We start from the raw sequence: 17970 nt of genomic DNA, 5'->3' as shown, positions 1-17970 counted from the left end.
ACCGCAGTTACCGTGAATCGCCGCCCCTCGTGTGAAGCTGAAGCGAAGGGGCGCGGCTGGGCGGCCACGCACAAGCGGGCCGGCTGCCACCCCCGGCTTCGCTGTAAAGCGCCGCCGCCGGGGCCGCCCCCCTCAGCTGCAGCTGCCGGCGCCTCAGCCGCCGCCGCGCGCCGCTTCCCGCCCAGCCCCGCCCCGCCCCGCCCTCAGCGGCTGCGCGCCCCTGGCGCCGCCCCCCGCCGCAGCGGCATGGCGGGCTCCGCGCCGGGGCCGCCGGTGAAGGTGCTGGCGGCCCAGCTGCGGGAGGCGGTGCGGGGCGCCGGCGGGACGTGGCAGTTGGGCCGGGCGCAGGCGGGCCGGGCGCCGCTGCACCTGCGGGCCGTGTGGATGCAGGGCACCGTGCTGGAGGTGAAGCGCGGCGGCGGGCGCGGCGGCTCGGCCCGGCTGCAGGACGGCAGCGGGCCCTTCACCGTGCTGGGGGTGGAGGAGGTGCCCAAAGGGCGGCCCTGCCTCAGCGCAGGTAGGGGCCGGCGGCGGGGCGGGCGCTGCGCGGTTGGGGGCGGCCCGGGGCGCGTTCCCTCCCCTCCCCGCGCCCATTTTGAGGTAGTTGGGCTCGGTCCCGCCGGCTGCCTCGGGCCGCCCGGGCGGGCGGGGTGGGGGCACGGCCTTGCGGCGGCGCCCACCCGCGGGGGCCGTCAGGTGGGGCCGCCGCGTGGGTCTGGGGGGGCGGGGGGCCCTGCGCTGCCCTGTCCCGCCAGCGCCGTGCGGACAGAGCCCGCTCCCGCCGCTCCAGCTGCGGGAAGCGTTCGGCCAGACAGGGGCGGTGCAGAGAGCTGTGAGCCTAGGCACAAGGGTAGGGAATTTCCCCCCCTTTTTTTTTTCTCCTCCTTTTTGCTTCCCTTCACCAGTAGGGTGAACTGGAACCGGAGAAGTGCTGGACTACAGTGTTGCGGGAACTGTGGAACAAAATAGTCACGTTCCTTAATTTTCAGACTTCTGAGTTGTCCTCTGACCTCTTGCATGGCAGAACAAGGAATTGAGTGCTGGTTATGACTCTTACTGTATGTGAAAATCTAGTGAAATCTACTGCAAAAAATGGCTGTGTGGATAATGAAACCTTTTTCGGAAATTTAGTTCTAAGCTATCGTAGTTCGAGTTTTCTTGCACATACTGGCAGCTTTAATTAAAACAGGAGGACTTGGTTTTCAATATTTTGCTTTCTGAATTAAAGTGAAAAGACAAAGCTTAATTCAATTTCACACTTGTTCTTCTGTTTTTTAGGGAAATACGTAATGGTGATGGGTGTGGTGCAGTCCTGCAGTCCTGAGCCTGTTCTTCGAGCAATAAAGATGACAGATCTTTCTGAAAACCCTGTGCATAAGAATATGTGGAACTTTGAAGTGGAGGATTTGCACAGAGTCATCCCCTAGATCGTTTTTCTTCTGTCTAAAGTAACTGGAAATGTACTTTCTTCTTTTTTCTTTTTTTTTTTCTTTTTTTTTTCTTTTTTGTGCAGGACATTGGGCTATTCTGTGTATTTGTGGTTTCAAACAACCACCAGTTACTGTTGGAGTAAACTAAAGTAAATTGAGAAGTTGGGCTTGGAGTTAAGTGGAGGGATCAGTACATATCTGATGATAATAACAATGTTCAACTCTGACAGCCTCTTTTTATACTAAAATATCTGAGAAACACTTACTTTGATGCTTTCTGAGTAACTATGCTGTTAAGAATGCTACGTGTTTCAACATATGTTAGTTGCCGTTTCTAGGAATAGGTGTTTAGATAGTCATTCCTATAGCACTGTATTGGCAGCAAGGGCTGCACAGAACTCCTGTTACCAGGGTGAACTCGGTATGTGGAATGAAGGCAGAATGTGTTTTGGTCCATTTAGACTGGCTGGAAATAACATCTTTGCCTGTGTTTTTTCTTTCAGTAATAACCATATAAGTAAACTCTACTTGTAAGACAGATGTCTCTTTCTAACCATAAGCGGAGTCTCATACTTAAATACCTCTCTGGTTTCTGTGTTTCTGAAATACTGAAAGTGATACAATAAATAGCCCCTGTGTTCCAGAGAAGTGAAATTAACTGAAAAGATGCTATGCAGGATTCCTTGGAATAGGTTCTCCAGGTTCAAGATGCAAATACTTTTGCCGCCTCGTGAAACAGGCTTGCTGTGCCTGAGTGCATTTTTCTCTTTGAAGGTTTCCTTTCTTGTTCCAGCGTATACTGGTTTTAGTTGTTTAAATAATTCTTAAATATATTTTATTTTTATCTTTCTTTTGTACTCTTGTGGAAGAAAAACCCAATGAAATGAAATCAAAAAGCCTTCAAAAAGCAGAACTGTTACTATTCTTTATTTCCCCACTTGTCTAAAAAGAATCTGAGTCCTAAAGGAAGCATTGTATTGTCTGTGTGGTATGGCTTTATAGTTCAGGACTATATTGTCCAGCAATAGAGTTATATTAATTAGGAATACATATAGGAAGGGAAGATGCTCTTTGATTGTACAACTTAAGACACGAATCAAGTGGTAACTAAATTTTAAAATTGTGGGATTCTGTTTTCAAAGCATATGGAAATTAAATGCTGTCTTTTAAGTAGATCCTTAAGCGAGACCTTTACAAATTAAGGAGTGGATTTCAGGGTGCATTCCGGTCTTGTTTAGTGTTCCAAACCAGACCACATCAGAGGCAGTTGTATAATGGAAGTCTTGTGCTCTGAGACCCTGCTGATGAAATGCCAGAACACACGTATGTACAGAATCTTGGCAGTCTGGGTTTATTTATTGTTATTAGTGCTGGGGGGAAAAATCCACTTGTGCAATGTTGTAGCCTTTCAGAAATGATCCATGTGGTCAGCACGTTGGCTGGCAACTTTTTATCCATTGATAGATACTTTTCCATCTGAATGCTTCTTGCACTAGGAACCTGAAGCTCATTTGTAACTCAACTTACAAATGTTAACTCACCTTGCCATGCTTTTTGACTGGGCAGTAAAACCCTGCTGGATCCTTGCTAGTGTCGGTAAATCCACAGCAAAGTTAAATACGGCTTGTAGCACCTGCCGTACGTAGTGTGTGCACCATGTAGTGGCTGTCAGGAGTGAACCTACTGTCAATCCATCTGGTAGTCAGGCATATTTGCTGAATGCATCTGAAAAGTTGAATCTATATGGGATTGGATTGTATTTACGTAGGGATTGACTGGATTTGTAGAGCACTTCCTTCTTTGCATCTTTTTCCACCCTCTCCTATCCAGAGGCTTATGAGTGAAAGCATGGGGTTTCTTTGCTCCCTTGCTAACAGTCAGTTCTAAGCATAATGAGATCTGGATCTCTTCATTGCTTGATTTAGTGTGTTTCAGTATCTGTCTGGCTCTGTACTGTGCATTTGAGCTCACTGAAAGCCCTAAACTCTGGTTCCATCCCCTCAGCAAGTGTCACATATTTGATCAGTACAAAGCTATAAATGTTGCTTGGCGGTTGACTGGAAGGTGTGCTGCCGAAGTAATGCATCAGAAAGGCCTGCAATGACATTAGTAAAACAGTAAACCCAGTAACTTTTAAGGGCTTTAAAGCCAAGACTGGATGCTTTTATGACAGTTCACATTGAGAAGTGTTTTCCTAGGAATTCCAAGCAAAAGATGCCCGTAGCAAAGCTGAACGTCAAGCTCCTAAACAAAAGACTTGTAGTGACTTGGAGTTTAGCTGTGCTTTGCCTCCTGAGTGGCTGATGCAGCTTGTGGCTGTTGGTGGCTTCTGTACCACCTAGGTTTAAGGGTCGGGCTGCAGTGCCTTGTCTCTGGGTTCTCAACAGTTTGGCACTGTAGGGCTCTACTGGGTAGCAGGAGCTCTCCCTTTGCCACGTCTTAACTCATTTCAAGTTCTACAGAAGAGTGTGGGCTGGTCTGTGATTTTTGTTGCTGTTGATAGCAGAGGACGTAGCTGAGATGTTAGAGGGTGAGGGGCTTCTCTAGTGCTGTCTTGCGGAGGGAGAGGTCAAAGCTGGGATCTTGTTCTAAGAGTGCTTGGTACTGGGACCTTGGAGAGGGCAGGGGAATGGCTGTAGATTGCAGGAAGGCTTCTGTGTGCTCAGCAGTAGCTGTGTCGTAACTGGAACGTAGTTACACTTGTCCTGGCGCAAATACCAGTATCTGGGGAACACAGCTGGCAGGAATGTGAAGTTCTGTGTATTTCAAACTTCCTTGGCCTGTGTTAGATCCTCAAAACCACAACTTTGCTACCGAGTCTTAGGGCGTAAGAGTTTGCGTGATGTGCATAAATGTCTGTGAAGTTTGTAGCTCTGGAGTTTCTGCGTGTCACCTATATAAAGGCCATGTTGAAGGTGAGCTGTAGGCACTAAAAATATTCACACTTGGAAGAATGACTGACTTAACCACGCTATGGTCCTTCAAGGTCAGCTGGGTGTGGGTGGGTGATCAGAATGAGCAGTTCCCACTCTCCAGCAAGCCGTGAGGCAAGATCAGAGCCATTTTACACATTAAAAAGGGAAAAATCAACCAGCACAAAAATGATTAAATGCTTTCAATTATTTAAACACATTATTTCTATCTTAGCCCTCTTGCGTGCTGGGGTACTTCCCTGGAAAAAGGTCACTTTCTCCAGAATTTACTGAACGGCTGAGTGTCAGTTCTGGAGAAAAAAGGAGTCAGCATCTATGCACAGGCTCAAAGCTGATATGCTGCTTTCACAGTGCAGCACACTTGTTCTAATCTGAGCTGGAAAAGACCTTTTGTCATCTTTTAAATGTATCCATGCTGTGGTTCGTGGCTTATGAAGGGGCCATTTTGCCACTGAATGGGGGAACTTTCTTGAAGTAACTGATTATGTCCAGTTTCTTCCAGTTGATTATAGTTTCTTGTCACTGCAGTGAAATCATTCCTCTTACCCTCAGGTGTTTCTGGGTGAAAAGGTTTCCTTTTATACTGTATATGCTCCATTATAACGATAGTCCTAACACTAATTCATTCACACTTCTACTGTTCTACCTACTGTTGCTTCTAGCTTGTCTACCTAAACCAGCTGTTTTACTTTGGGTGCTGAAAGGGTTCTTCCATCTTCAGGGCTGGTGTCTGCCATTCAGAACTGGCTCAAGCTGAAATGAAGAAGAGATGAAATCCAGTCAAGGGGCTGGTAAGTATTTAAAGGATAGAAAGTAACAAGTGACATGTATGACAAGCTGCTATTATTCTGAATTACAAGAAATCTATGAAGGGAAAAATAGCATCAGCTATGTTTATGACATTGTCAAAAAGCTGTGGGAAAAAGTACTCTAGCATTTTAGATAGAGTTTTATCTTGGATATGCTATATTGAAATACAGAGGTAAGGGTCTTTCTTCAGGTTTGATGATAAAATCACGTGTAGGAGGGAAAGAGTAGCATTATTACTAAAGTTTATAGGCTCTGGCTAGTTCAGCTATCCGATGGAAGATCTTGGACAAGAACGAATTTCTAGAAAGTAGTGCAGAGGTAGCTGTTACGGCTGAAGCGTTCTCTTTGTTTCTCATGACCATAGATGGCTGTTGGTTATGCGTGACTAGCCTGGCTGTTGCAAACTCTTTCACAATATCAAACCAAATTCTCTTAGTGCAGTTTGGTCTGTTATACTTCCCTCTTTAGTGTGTTTACATATTTAAAGACTTACTCAGCCCTTCAGTTATTCCCCACAGAGAGACCTCAGGACTTCCTCAGCTGGTTCACAACTTAATTAAAACATGATGTCCAAACTTGGGATGCGTAAAGTAAGCTGACTAGGGAAGAAGTCTTTCTTGTCTTAAATGTGTTTAGTCACGTGTACATCCCCGGTATGCTGTGCTTGTTCATAGCATGTTACTGCTGTGAACTGAGCTTGTGAGCCACTGGAACGCCAATCCCTTTCCCCAGAAATGAGATAACGTAAACTAGCAGCACTCACTGACTTCAGTCTTTTGGCTACCAAGCCATTCTAAAACTGTTTCCAGCTGAATATTCAGGCTCAGATGTAACAAAATTTGTCTCTGTATTTCATACATGTATGTTGAAGAGTTCTACTGGAGCTAAAACAGTGTTCTGCATACAAGATACTCCCCAGAAATTTCATGGCCACCTACTGCTTACGCTCTGGGTGATTTTATGGCTAATACAGTCATCTACAGATACTTGATAGTTATTCCCTTCCATAATGGGTGAGAAGTGAATGAGTAAGGCAGATAATGACATGTGCCAATATTGCTGCATGTGGGAGCGTATGCATGTGGTGCACTTAGAAACTGAGCATTCTTTTTCTAGGATTTTATTTTATGGCTAATACAGTCATCTACAGATACTTGATAGTTATTCCCTTCCATAATGGGTGAGAATTCAGCAAATACTTGCAAATATTTTTTTAAGCCTACCACAAATATATTTGTAGTCACCAAATGATTCCCTTGAGTGAGTTTACAAATGTAAATGAATATATGCAATAGTCATCACATATATTACAAAACCCACCCTGTTTTCTAATTATGCTTAGCAAAGCATGGTGCGTAAAGTTAGGAATGTAAACCCAAGGGCTTCATTTCAAGTAAAAGCATAACTGGCTCATTTGCATGAATCTGTCATTTACTTAGAGTAAATGTTTCCATTGCAGTCTTGTAAAGGTGTAATTACATCTTTAGTTATCACTTGATCAAGTGTATCAGTCATTGGTATGACTGATAGTTTGTATGTGTGTTTCCTTTAATGTTCTCATTCAATAAAAAGTTATAAGCATATAGCAAATGTCAGAGAAGGCTTTCTGCTTTTTTTTGTCTAAGCTAGTAGTAACAGAATGCAGATGAATAAAGTGTTTTGGAGATACTCTTGGTCACCTCTGTTAAGACAGCAGTGTGTGAGTCGTCAGTATTACTCAAGTGGTACAAATTAGCATTGTTTGTGTGTCGTTATTTAGCAATCTGTAGTTCAACAAAGGTACTGTACTGTACGCAGCGTATCCAATGGAGGCAGAGTTTAACAAAAAACCTGCAGACGAGCTGTATAGTGCAAATCAGTGAATATACTAATACAGAAAATGCTGAAATATATAGATGCTACCGTCCTTAAAGGGTAAGTTGTTTCATATCACTGCTGTTCTCCGGCCTGGATGGCCATTTGTTCCTTAGGTACTTGGACTAATATAGCCAAGTTTGACTGGAGTAAGGTAACGCATACTGGAAATGGCAGCTGTGCAGCTGAACTGTGCAGTAACTCTCAAGAAAAGAAATAAGGGGACTAAATTTTATTACTAGCAAGTATTTTGGGGTTGTGAACTTCCATGTGTTTTTTCCTTTACACAAGAACAATTATTTCCCCAAATTCTGCACTTGCCACACAGCAGAACAAGTGACTCCGGTCTCTCTTTAGAGCAGTAAGTGTCCTACTCTAGTCTTTGCAGCAATGTGCAATGCACTGTGCGCACCTTCACTGAAAATGTGAGGATCCAGAACTAATTCACACAGTAACAACAGAAATGGGCAAGGATTGCAATTCAAAAATTCCAAGCCAGCACTACTGCTCTTTTCAGGCTTTTCAGCTTTCTTTGCATTTTTAAACAGATTCCCAGAAGTCAGCCATCCAGATGACAGCTGCGTTAAAATACAAGTATTGATAATCTTGAAATTCTAGGTTAAGTTTAAAGATAAATAAATTTCATTAGAAGAGACAAAAATAGGTCACTGTACTATGTATTACTGTTAACATGAACCAAACACATTATTCAGAGAAAAACTAAAGCAACAAAAACAGTATCTGAGAAGTGGAACTCCTAGGAGTAATCACACCATATTCTGCAAGTATCCTTCTGCCGCCTCTTACACAGCAAAGGAGGAGGAAATAAGGAGGCCGGGGGTAAGTATGAATTAGATGGGTTACGGTGTGCTACTGCAGGTGTTCCTTCTGCAGGAAGGGTGAGATGGAGAAGGAGCAAGAAGAGTAATTCCAGGAATAGGACCTTTTTTGCTCATGCCCATGGTCAGATTCATTAGTTTTATTTCCTCATGTGCTCTTGAGTAGCAGACATGTAAGTACTGGAGCAATACAGTCAGAATATTGAGGATGAAAAGACATGAGACTTACCACTGAGGAGGCATTTCCACAGGGACAAAGTTTCGGTTGCACAAATGAACAAAAGCTGCTGCTAAACTGCAGGCAGCCTTCAGCTCGTGTGAGTCACAGGTGTCGCGTGTACACATGCTGTAGAATGGTTCAGGGTCCACCTGTAACACAGAAAGGACTTTTTAGAGGGGTGCGCAGGGCGCAGGCGTACACCTCCTCTGCGACAGCCACCTGGCAGCACACCTGCGGGCAACCTGAGAAGGAAGTTCCATTTGTGTCTCCCCCCACTGCCTTTTTTATTCTTTTCCTAAGGCTGAGGGGTTTCTTTTTCCAAATTCTAGACTGGTATGCTGAGGAGTCATGGCACTATTTTGTGGATGTCAAGGACCTTAATTCATATTTATGGAAATACAACACCTTTTTTTCTGTCTGGATTGTTGTTCAGATTACTTCTGAAGTTATCCACAACTGAAGTTCTATAGCCTTGCAAGAATTATATTTAGTCCTTTGAAGTGTGACATTTGGGTATGTGGATATTCCTTTGGTGGCTGAAGTTATACTTACAACTTTGAAGCAGTTCCTGAGAAGTGAACGTGACTCTTCAAAAAACACTTTACAGACTTTTTGCTTAGCTGTCATTGGACACTGCTTCACTTTCTTCTGCACCAGTCTGCACTTGTTCACCTGGGAAAACGCAATCACGCAAGTTTTTCATTTGTGTTTTTAGACATTAGTGTAGCATGAATTCTTCAGGTTTCCAAGAGTGAGATGGTTTGAAGGAAGATGCAGGCAGCTCAGTACACTGCTCTGATTAACATTTATTGTTCATTAATGTTGAGAAGTACCTTGCACTGTTCCTCAACAAAAACGTGTATCTCATACATATTACGAAGTATGCACGTTGTTTCCTTTTTCTATTGATTTTGTTATTCACTGAAGGATTTTAGCGTGTGGCTGCTGACAGTACATTGTTGGCTAGTTGTCTTTATGTATGACGGATCAGAGCTGTGCTTTTACTAGATGTTTTTGCTGGGAGAAAAACATCTTCATATCCTTGCTGGGTTATTCATAGGTAACAAACAACAAGAAGGCTTTAAAAAAACCCAAAAAATCCAAACCGGAGGTGCCTACAATTACAAGGCTTTGGACGATAAAATAGGAATGGATTTTTGCTGTACGTGGTTCAGGTAAGGTTCCTTAGTGCACCACTTGAAAGCCGAACTAGCGAAGAGCAGCATCAGCTAAAGTGTCTTGGGATTTGTTTTGACTGAACACTGGTTTTAGTACTCTGTATTGGATCAGCAACTTAGTGGGGTTTTAATCAGTAATTTCCTGGCAAATCTTTGAATTTAGAAGTTCTTTAAGCAAGTATAAGCTCAAGTTATTTTAATTACTAAGAAAAATTAACTACCTGTTTAATCTCTCAGGTGATGCTCATCCTGCAGGAAGCAGACATTTGCAGTGTCCTCACTAACTTCCATGTTTCGTACAGCAGCCTCTCGTTAGCCCTAGAACCCCACTGGCGGCATTTGTGAGGTCAGTGTATGACAAGGGCTTGTAACAGAGCCCTTGGTAGCGAGCTGCCAGTCCCCAGTTAGTGCAGTGTGAGGGGACCCCAGCAATGCAGGGTGACTCACTCCTTTTATTTCAGGCTTTGATACCTGGCCAGATTTAAACCGTGTTTTCTATTTTCTGTATCTCATATAGTTGTGCTAAAACTTCTGGCCAGGAAGGATTTTTGCAAGCTCTGTTTTATCTGCACAGCCAAATATACTGCCTAAACCAGCTCCTGCCACTGGATCATCTCCTACTGCTTTAGAAAGGTTCCTAAGACTTTAGAGTGAGCTCCTGACTTGGCACATCTGTATTTCTGGCCACCGCTTTAATGATGTATGACAGCAGTACATTATTGGCAAGTCGGTCTTTTTGCTACTATTTTTCGAAGGGGATATGACTGCAAAGAGCACAGAGTTCAGCTAGTCTCATCTATAAATTTTTCTTGGCAGTATACAGCTCTGCAAAGATGCCATGGCCTACAAATAAGGTGTACCAATCAACAGTGTAAGCACAGCCATTATGCCACTTGAAGAAGGACATACGTGGCTTCCCAGCTCGTTTATGACAGTAAGTTTGTTATGTATGGCTTTTCATTATTATTTTTAGGTCAGTGTCTCTGGGTAGTTTTGTATTAAATGGTTGTATTTTTATGGATATATTATAGAAGTTAATATTTGTAGCAATTAAGAAAACTATACCTAGTCAGTCATGTCATGATCCCACCCTATTATTAACATAAACAGAGGCTGCAAACTCTTAAATTAGATACATCTTCCCAGCAAGGAAAAGTACAAGATACTTGAAGTAATCCTTTTTTAAAGTACTGACATAAAGCTGAAAATAGCGGAATTTCTGTGCCCAGAACTCTGATATCTTCTGGTGAGAGAAGATAAAGGGAAGACTCAAAGTCTTAGTAGTAGTAAGATGCTGGTTTTCTTTTTTTTGGTAATGGCTTCTAACAATTGGGCATGAAGGGATTTAGAGTGTTCTGTCAGGATGGCTGGAGAGCACATTAAGGCTGGGGGTTTTGGTCAGTTGCATTCACAAATGGCTATGTACACCTGCATGTTTCATATTTAGATTATTTTCAGCTGATGATAAATTACATGCATTAAGATTAAGTCTTTGAAGCAAAGAGGTATAATATTACTGGTGTAAAAGAGTCACAACATTTATTTACGATAGTTATAGGGAGTCATTTCATGCAAGTTAATAACTTATAACTTGGTGAGATGAAAAGCAGGAAGAACAAAACTGAAGAGGCTCAGCATACCCAGCCCTAAAGAAAACCTAGAGGGAAAACCTCCTGGTACAAACTGTGGCCTGACTGATGATCATGTGGATTTGTCACAGACCAAGTACCATGTGGCTCTGCGTTGCAGAAAGAGGTGTTCTAAGCAGGAAAACATCAAAGATACTTAATTCCAACATCAGTTTCTTCTAATAGAAGCAGCCTCTGTATTTTATCTTACCACTTAGGCCAAAAACACACAGCACCTCTCTGCAGGGAACTCCTGCATGGTTTTTAGCAAATATGTGCAATTTTTTCCCTGGTTAAAGACGGGAAAATGAATTACACAGAGTATGCTGCTGTTCTCAGTATCTAGCTTTAGTTCATCTGAGCCCAAACAGTACGTTAGAAGTTGTGCTTTGGCTGCAGCACCTGGTGATCTGTAGGGAAAAGCCCTTCAGCTTGTTACCTGCCAGCTCTGTGAGAACTCGTGCACGCTGCCAGCAAAGGAGCGGTTAGGAAGTGTCCATTCATTTCCAGCTTCATTATCATTGGTACCAAAAAGCCCAGCTGAAATACCTGGAATGAAATCAAAATGCAGGTTGTGGTTTAACCCCAGCCAGCAGCTAAGTACCATGCAGCCACTCACTCACTCACCCCCCACCCCACCCCACACCCCGTGGGATGCAGAGGAGAACTGGAAAAAGGTAAAACCCACAGGTTGAGATTATAATAATAACTACAACTGTAATGAAAAGGAGAAAGAAATGATGCACAATGCAAGCCGACTGACTGATGCCCAGCCAGTCTCTGAGCAGTGATCAACGCCTCCCAGCCAACTGCCCTCAGTTTATATACTGAGCATGACGTTCTATGGGATGGAATAGCCCTTTGGCTAGTTTGAGTGGGCTGTCCTGGCCCTGCTCCATCCCAACACCTGCTCACTGGCAGAGCATGGGAAACTTGAAAAATCTTTAACTTGGAGTAAGCACTGAGCAACAACTAAAACATCAGGTGTTACCAACATCATTCTCATACTAAATCCAACACACTGCACAATATCAGCTGCTAAGAAGAATATTAACTCTATCCCAGCCAAAACCAGGACGCTGGAGTAGAACGGTTGTCACGAGTAGACACGGGGGAGTTCTAGAAGCTGTCTCTGGGCTCTGGTTCTTCTATACAGCGGCGCGCGGCTGTCTTGTGGAAGAGGGAAAGTATGCCCAGGTGCCCATTATGGTTTTTTTTCAGACTGCACTGCCATCTTGTTTGCTTGCAGTTTTTGCTTCTGACCTGAGACCTGCTAGTCTCAGGAGTCTGAGCTTTAGAATAGCGTGGGGCCATATGGACAGGAGTGTATTCCAAGTATATACCAAAAAAACCTGGAAGCTTTTAGGCCTCCCTCTTGTGCTCCTGCAGGTATGACAAAAAAAACCTGCTACAGAGCAGTGCTCACACAGGGTTTGGGGTTGGGCTGCCTGCGTTACATCTACCCTCCATTTCCGTTTGCTTTACTGCACTGAAACAACAGTAACCTAGATAAGCACTTGCTCTTCTTCCTGGAGCAACACCTCCTGTGCTGTACTGGCAATAACTGGGAACGCCCGGGGCCATTTCCAGGGAGTGTATAAATGAAGAGGGGAAAAGCAAGTGAAAGACAGCCCGTGTGCTGGTACTACAGGTGATGATTATTCAGAGATAAAAATGCTAACAGCTGACAAAAGCTGTACAGCTGGTACTCACCATGGTGCCAGCCAGCCAGAGTGACAGTACAGAGGTCATACTGAAAGTCACAAGAGACGGAAACTCCTTTGTGATTAGACACTTCTATTATGTTGGTTTCTCTCATTGGATTAGTGGCATTCTTTTCAGGGGACTGATCCAGTACTTGGCAGTTTTCTTCCATAAAGGAGAAGTTATATATCTTGGATAGCTGTTTTAAAATGAAAATGAAATTTCAAATATGTCACAATGAAAGTTCAACGATGGGTGAGCTCAGCCTGGGTTTGCAGGTGGGATGGGGTCAACTTTGCTCAGAGTTAGGGAATAAGAATGGGGCTGAAAGAGCAGGAAAGCAAAAAGCCTCCCAGGTACACTGAGGCTATGGGCCCTGTTTGTTTTCCAGACCTCTCACTGCCATTCTCTTACACCATGTAAGAGGAAAACTGAAAAGTTCATCAAGCCTCTCTTGTTTTAAGTACCCAGACAGCAAAGGGGCAGCCCTTGAGTTAAAACAGTTTGTTTGGGGGAGATATTTCCTGATTTAAAAAGTTTCTTTCTAGCACTTACACCTGAGTGCATTAATGTTTTTAAGACTTTGTTGTTGTTGGCAGCGGTGGTGGTGGTCATTGGTTGAATATAATTTCTGGTCTAGAAAGGGAGAATGTTTGACTTTTCCCTCCTACCTTCAGTCTTGGGTAGATACTGATCACAGTCTGGTTCATCTCCACATACAGTGATCTTGAGCTACTAGTTTCCTCGTTTAGTATTACAGTGAAAGTATTGTGAACAAAATCCTTGGCAAGAAGTACGCTGCACTTTGATGCCAAATCGTAAATTTTTCCATCAAAAGTCATAAGATGCTTGGTTCCCATTAACATAGCGTGATCTGGAGAACAGTATTTCAGATCAGTAAGTTTTCCACAGAGTAGCAAGTGCTGTGCTACTACTTGCATACTGCAACACAAACAGCTCCTGGCTGCATACTCTTAAAATAATTTCTCAAGCTGTTACTACATTTTAATTAATGTTGCTCTGCAACAAAAAGTTCCCCAGAAACAATCCAATAATCCATTTTTCATTATAGATCCACCTGAGTGTCCTAAAACTTAGAGAAACATGAATTAGGATTCAAAGCTCATCTTGATTTCTAGTCATCCTACTTGACAGTCATACCTGTAAGCTGCCCCCGGCCCCCACCCCCACCCCTCCACATTCCCATGCAGAGAACAGCACAAATATTAACTGGCTCAAAAAAACTACCCTGCCCAATCAGAGCATCAAAACAGAGTTGCAGTCCAGGAAACCCTGCCGATAGATCACTTACACTTTTTGGTCACTAGGATCTACTCTTGGTGTCTGCTTACTGGGAGGAAGCCATTAAAAATGGCTCTTTCTGGAAAAGCCATTATCTATAAGGGACAGCTGGGATGTAAATGCAGTCTTCTAGCATCTAGCCATGCTTTTTCAGGTAATACTGCCTTTGACGTTTTGGTAGGGCTGAGCTTTTTCTTCCCCGAGTCAACAGAAGCAACATCACCAGTTTCCATGTATGGACAAAGCCTCCAGGGCAACACCCGGGGCCAACAGGTATGACTGGCACTGAACCATAGTATCAATTCACAAGAGCATGCAGATAAGCACATAAATAGCACTTGCTGATGTTTAGTCTCAGAGCAGAAAGTGTAAAGATTTGCAAAATTTGCACGAACGTTAAAAAGAGTGTTTACTGCATTACAGCTTTACCCAAAGTGTAGATACTATACATACAATTACTGTTTTGCAAGACTATATATGAAGTTTATAGGACAATTATTAATTAGCAACCATCTCTATGTAAACTACTGTCCCAAATACAATTTGTAAAATTTAGAACTAAGTGGAAATAGACCCAGTTACAAAATAAAGCAGCACTTTGAAAGGGCTTACGTTCAAAGGGACTCTCCATCATCCATCGCTTGAATTTATAATACTCTGCAACTATGTTGATAGTGTAGAGGTCTTGGAGAGGCCTCATTACCTTTTCTTCAATGAGATAATTAGTAATATTTGTCAGATCCAGGGAGCAGTCTGCTTTAGGAAGTACTGGCAGTTTTACAGTCACCGAACAGTTCCTGTAGAATACAAACAAAACAGCGTGTGCTCTTATCTGCTAAGCTGAAGAAATGCAGTTGCTTTATTATTAGAAACATGGAAGTGAAATATTCATAAGAACTGCAGTCTGGTTAGAATGGCAAAACAAAGATACACAATGGCTAAGCCCTGCAATACACCATGCCATCTAAGGCCAGCTACCATAGCCATTGCTATTCTGTTTGCTGCTGAGTGGCTTCTTTTGAAATGCAGCCTGTCCTGGTAGCCAACAAAAATGAGCATTACGCTGTGATGCTATGTGCCCAATGTGAATGGTCGGGTGGTTGTCCACAGCCCTCAGCATGCAAGTGATGTGAAGACTAACTATGCACACAACCGCTCAGAACGCTCCCCGGCAGCAGGGATCCTGCAAAACCCACCAGTTACCTGGCTGAAAAACTGTAAAGGTTGAGTAAGGGCTTCCGGATCTTGCTCACAGCTCTAGCAAACGTGGCCTCTGCCCACCTGAGCATCTGCTGTGTAGTCTGTTGGAGAGCCAGAAAAGGAGATTACAAAACTGACTTCAGTATGGCTTCAGGGCACGCACAGTGCTTGATAATGAGTTTTAAATCAATAGTCGGTGAAATCGCACTTTGGTTTCTCTTGCATTTGTCACTTGCCTGACAGCATCTGGTCATTTAGAGGTTAGTATCCAGAGGAGAGACACTAGTCACTGCAGCAACAAATAATGGACAGGAATACATCCTTCCTAAAATAACATTACTTATATTATACCAATACTTCACTGAGCTAATGCGCTTCAGTAGCTTGCAAAGCTTTGTTATCTCTGTTAATATAAATTGGTGTCATGATATATGCTTTATGCTCTTCATTTCAACTAGAAGAGTCCAAATGTATTTGTACATTATTTGTTGGAATTACAAACCCTTCTGTCTATGGAAGAAAAGCAAAAGCTACATGAACAATAGATTATGTTGCTGTGATTTCCTAGTAAAACCACCGAGCCTCTAGCTGGAGAACTACTGCTTTCCAAGCAGGACAAATATTTTGAGAACCATGAATTAGCTGTGTAGAAGCTTGTTATGTGGAAATATAACCACGCTATTTCCACGAACAACGATAGAAACTATTTTTGTGTATATGTAGTTCAAGCTGAGACTTAAATTTGTAGGTCTTTCAGACCGTTAAAAATGGTGAATTGAGTTATACCAACCATATCCAAGCCTGCTTTCACAACCTTTAATGCCACCTGGATTGGTTCCAGTAGCCACGCATCTTTTACAATCTTGGGTATAAAAGCCTGGATTTTCTTCATGTACTCTTCTGTCTTCTCTTGCCAAACTTCATCCAGTGGCTTCAAGGTGACATCATAGTAGGCATCCTTCAAAGTTGATAATGGCTCTGAAGCAAACACATCACATGAAACAAACCTTAGTATGTTACGAAGTGGCTCTCTTTGTCTCCCCACAGCTTCCAGCCTGCACCTGAAGGAAGGACACAGCAAACAGGGAAAGGCAGCTTTGTTTTCATGGCAGTTGGGCACATTTCACAGCTGTGTGGGGGCAGCGTTGACAAATGGAAAGAGGCATTTGGCTATAACCCTGATCCACTCATAACCCTTATAAATACACTGCTGCTTTCCAAAAGAATGTAAGGAATGCTTCACAGTATGCCACCATCAAAGCTGTACAGCTCCATGAGTAACAGGAGAGTTTGGTCACAACTAATCTCAAACACAGTATATCAACTAAATCCCACTTTTGAGTGGGAAGAGTTGAGAGGTAAGTGGCCCAAAGTGAGGTTTTAATCTTGCCAGAATTGAAGGTTCTCTCAGCTAATTACAGCTGACCGCATTTCTCAATGGTTTCAATATGGGCCACAGTCCAGCTGAACAGTGAATTAGTGGCTACTGGAAAAAACAGATCAAGTGAAATCCAGTTAGTATAGGCATTCAAAACTCAAGGATGGATATGAACTGCCCTTTGCGGGGAAATGCTTGCCAGGGAACTGTTAGCAGAAATGCTTCTGCTTAGGGAATAGGGCTGTGTTCTCATCCGATTGAACCAACTCCTGTGTCCCAGAGAGCACCTCTTCAATGATTTCATTAGAAAGGTGGTTACACTGAGGCTACTCAGACACTGTATCAAGGCTCCCACTGTGTAAACTAAGAGCCAAGGTCATCACTTAATTGCTAGATCAAAATAGAAATTTTGTGTGGTTCAGCATCTTTTTATTGAAGTTTGTTTTGCCCTGCACTGACATTGTCTTTATTCTCCTTGCTTTGCATGGTTTTGCTTACTTTGCAATTCATTCTGCATTTGCTGGACAATGTCTTGGATTTTATCCAGGTAAAGCGGGATCTTGCTTCTCAGTATCTGCCTGATTCCACTTTGCTTCCACGTCTGGGCAGCAGCTCTACCCATGCTGTGGAGGAATCCCGCTAACTTCTGCAAGGCTATCGAAGGCCAGCTGGCTGCTTCAGACAGAAAATCAACTTGCTGCACCTACAGTCATTCAAAAAAAAAAAAAAAATTAACATACAGAGTGATCACAAGCAAAGCTCTGACTCCATTCCAAGGAAATTCTGAACTCCGTGTTGGTGCAGATACAGGCCCTTCCTTTACTACGTGTTGCAGTTTAACCCCAGCTGGTGGCTAAGCGCTACGCAGCGCTCGCCCGGTCCCCCTAGTGGGAGGGGGGAGAGGACTCGTGGGCTGAAGTAAAGGCAGTTTAATAGGCAGAGCAAAAGCTGTGCATGCAAGCAAAGCAAAGCAAGGAATTCATTCACCACTTCCCATCCGCTGGCAGGTGTTCAGCCAGCTCCAGGAAATCGGGGCTCCATCGCATGTGACAGTTACTTGGAGACAAATGCCATCACTCCAAATGTCCCCCCTTTCCCTTCTCCTTCCCCCAGCTTTATATGCTGGGCACGACATCGTACGGTACGGGATATCCCTTTGGTCAGCTGGGGTCAGCTGTCCTGGCTGTGTCCCCTCCCAGCTTCTTGTGCCCCCCCACAGCCTCCTCGCTGGTGGGGTGAGGTGAGGAGCAGAAAAGTCCCTGTGCTCAGCAGGTACAAAACCATCTCTGCATTATCAACACTGTTTCCAGCACAAGACCAAAACACAGCCCCATACCAGCTACTATGAAGAAAATTAACTACCCCAGCCAAAACCAGCGCACCATGAAACGTGCTTTTTTGTCTATGTATGAAGGGCAGGTTAGCACAGGCTTAAGCATTTAAATATTTGAGCAAAACAAAACAACTGCATGCAGTATAATGATTTTGAATTAA

The 17970-nt window shown here is 43.6% G+C and overlaps 2 protein-coding genes and 1 long non-coding RNA gene across 6 annotated transcripts in view; 2 read left to right on the top strand and 1 right to left on the bottom strand.

The window, feature by feature from the left end:
* The first annotated feature begins 202 nt into the window (after nucleotides 1–202).
* On the top strand, nucleotides 203–6841 carry RMI2 (RecQ mediated genome instability 2). 3 transcript variants are annotated; one of them, XM_055805928.1, is made up of 3 exons: nucleotides 203–517; nucleotides 1279–1448; nucleotides 5085–6841. In XM_055805928.1, the coding sequence occupies exons 1-2, from the start codon at nucleotides 247–249 to the stop codon at nucleotides 1425–1427; spliced, it is 420 nt and encodes a 139-aa protein (XP_055661903.1). In that variant the 5' UTR covers nucleotides 203–246; the 3' UTR covers nucleotides 1428–1448; nucleotides 5085–6841. The 3 variants fall into 3 exon arrangements, with proteins under 3 accessions (XP_055661903.1, XP_055661902.1, XP_055661901.1); XM_055805927.1 differs by having other exon boundaries at nucleotides 5026–6841; XM_055805926.1 differs by lacking the exon at nucleotides 5085–6841 and having other exon boundaries at nucleotides 205–517; nucleotides 1279–2279.
* The window catches only part of LOC106112882 (uncharacterized), a 106453-nt gene continuing 93401 nt past the window's right edge, over nucleotides 4919–17970 (bottom strand). For both annotated transcript variants that reach the window (XM_055805921.1, XM_027796432.2), the window contains 10 exons: nucleotides 16975–17179; nucleotides 15889–16076; nucleotides 15102–15199; nucleotides 14511–14695; nucleotides 13268–13470; nucleotides 12606–12795; nucleotides 11332–11441; nucleotides 8639–8758; nucleotides 8096–8235; nucleotides 4919–5116 (listed from right to left, as the gene is read on the bottom strand). In XM_055805921.1, coding sequence (XP_055661896.1) covers nucleotides 5101–5116; nucleotides 8096–8235; nucleotides 8639–8758; nucleotides 11332–11441; nucleotides 12606–12795; nucleotides 13268–13470; nucleotides 14511–14695; nucleotides 15102–15199; nucleotides 15889–16076; nucleotides 16975–17179 — 1455 coding nt within the window. In that variant the 3' untranslated portion in view covers nucleotides 4919–5100. The remainder of the gene's footprint in view (nucleotides 5117–8095; nucleotides 8236–8638; nucleotides 8759–11331; nucleotides 11442–12605; nucleotides 12796–13267; nucleotides 13471–14510; nucleotides 14696–15101; nucleotides 15200–15888; nucleotides 16077–16974; nucleotides 17180–17970) is intronic.
* On the top strand, nucleotides 9617–14455 carry LOC114014049 (uncharacterized). The gene is made up of 3 exons (XR_003557393.2): nucleotides 9617–9964; nucleotides 10081–10198; nucleotides 14080–14455. It is a non-coding gene; the product is annotated as an uncharacterized LOC114014049 (long non-coding RNA).

This window comes from Falco peregrinus, chromosome 5, assembly GCF_023634155.1.
Source record: "Falco peregrinus isolate bFalPer1 chromosome 5, bFalPer1.pri, whole genome shotgun sequence".
Taxonomy (NCBI): domain Eukaryota; kingdom Metazoa; phylum Chordata; class Aves; order Falconiformes; family Falconidae; genus Falco; species Falco peregrinus.
This window is presented reverse-complemented; position numbering and strand designations above follow the sequence as displayed.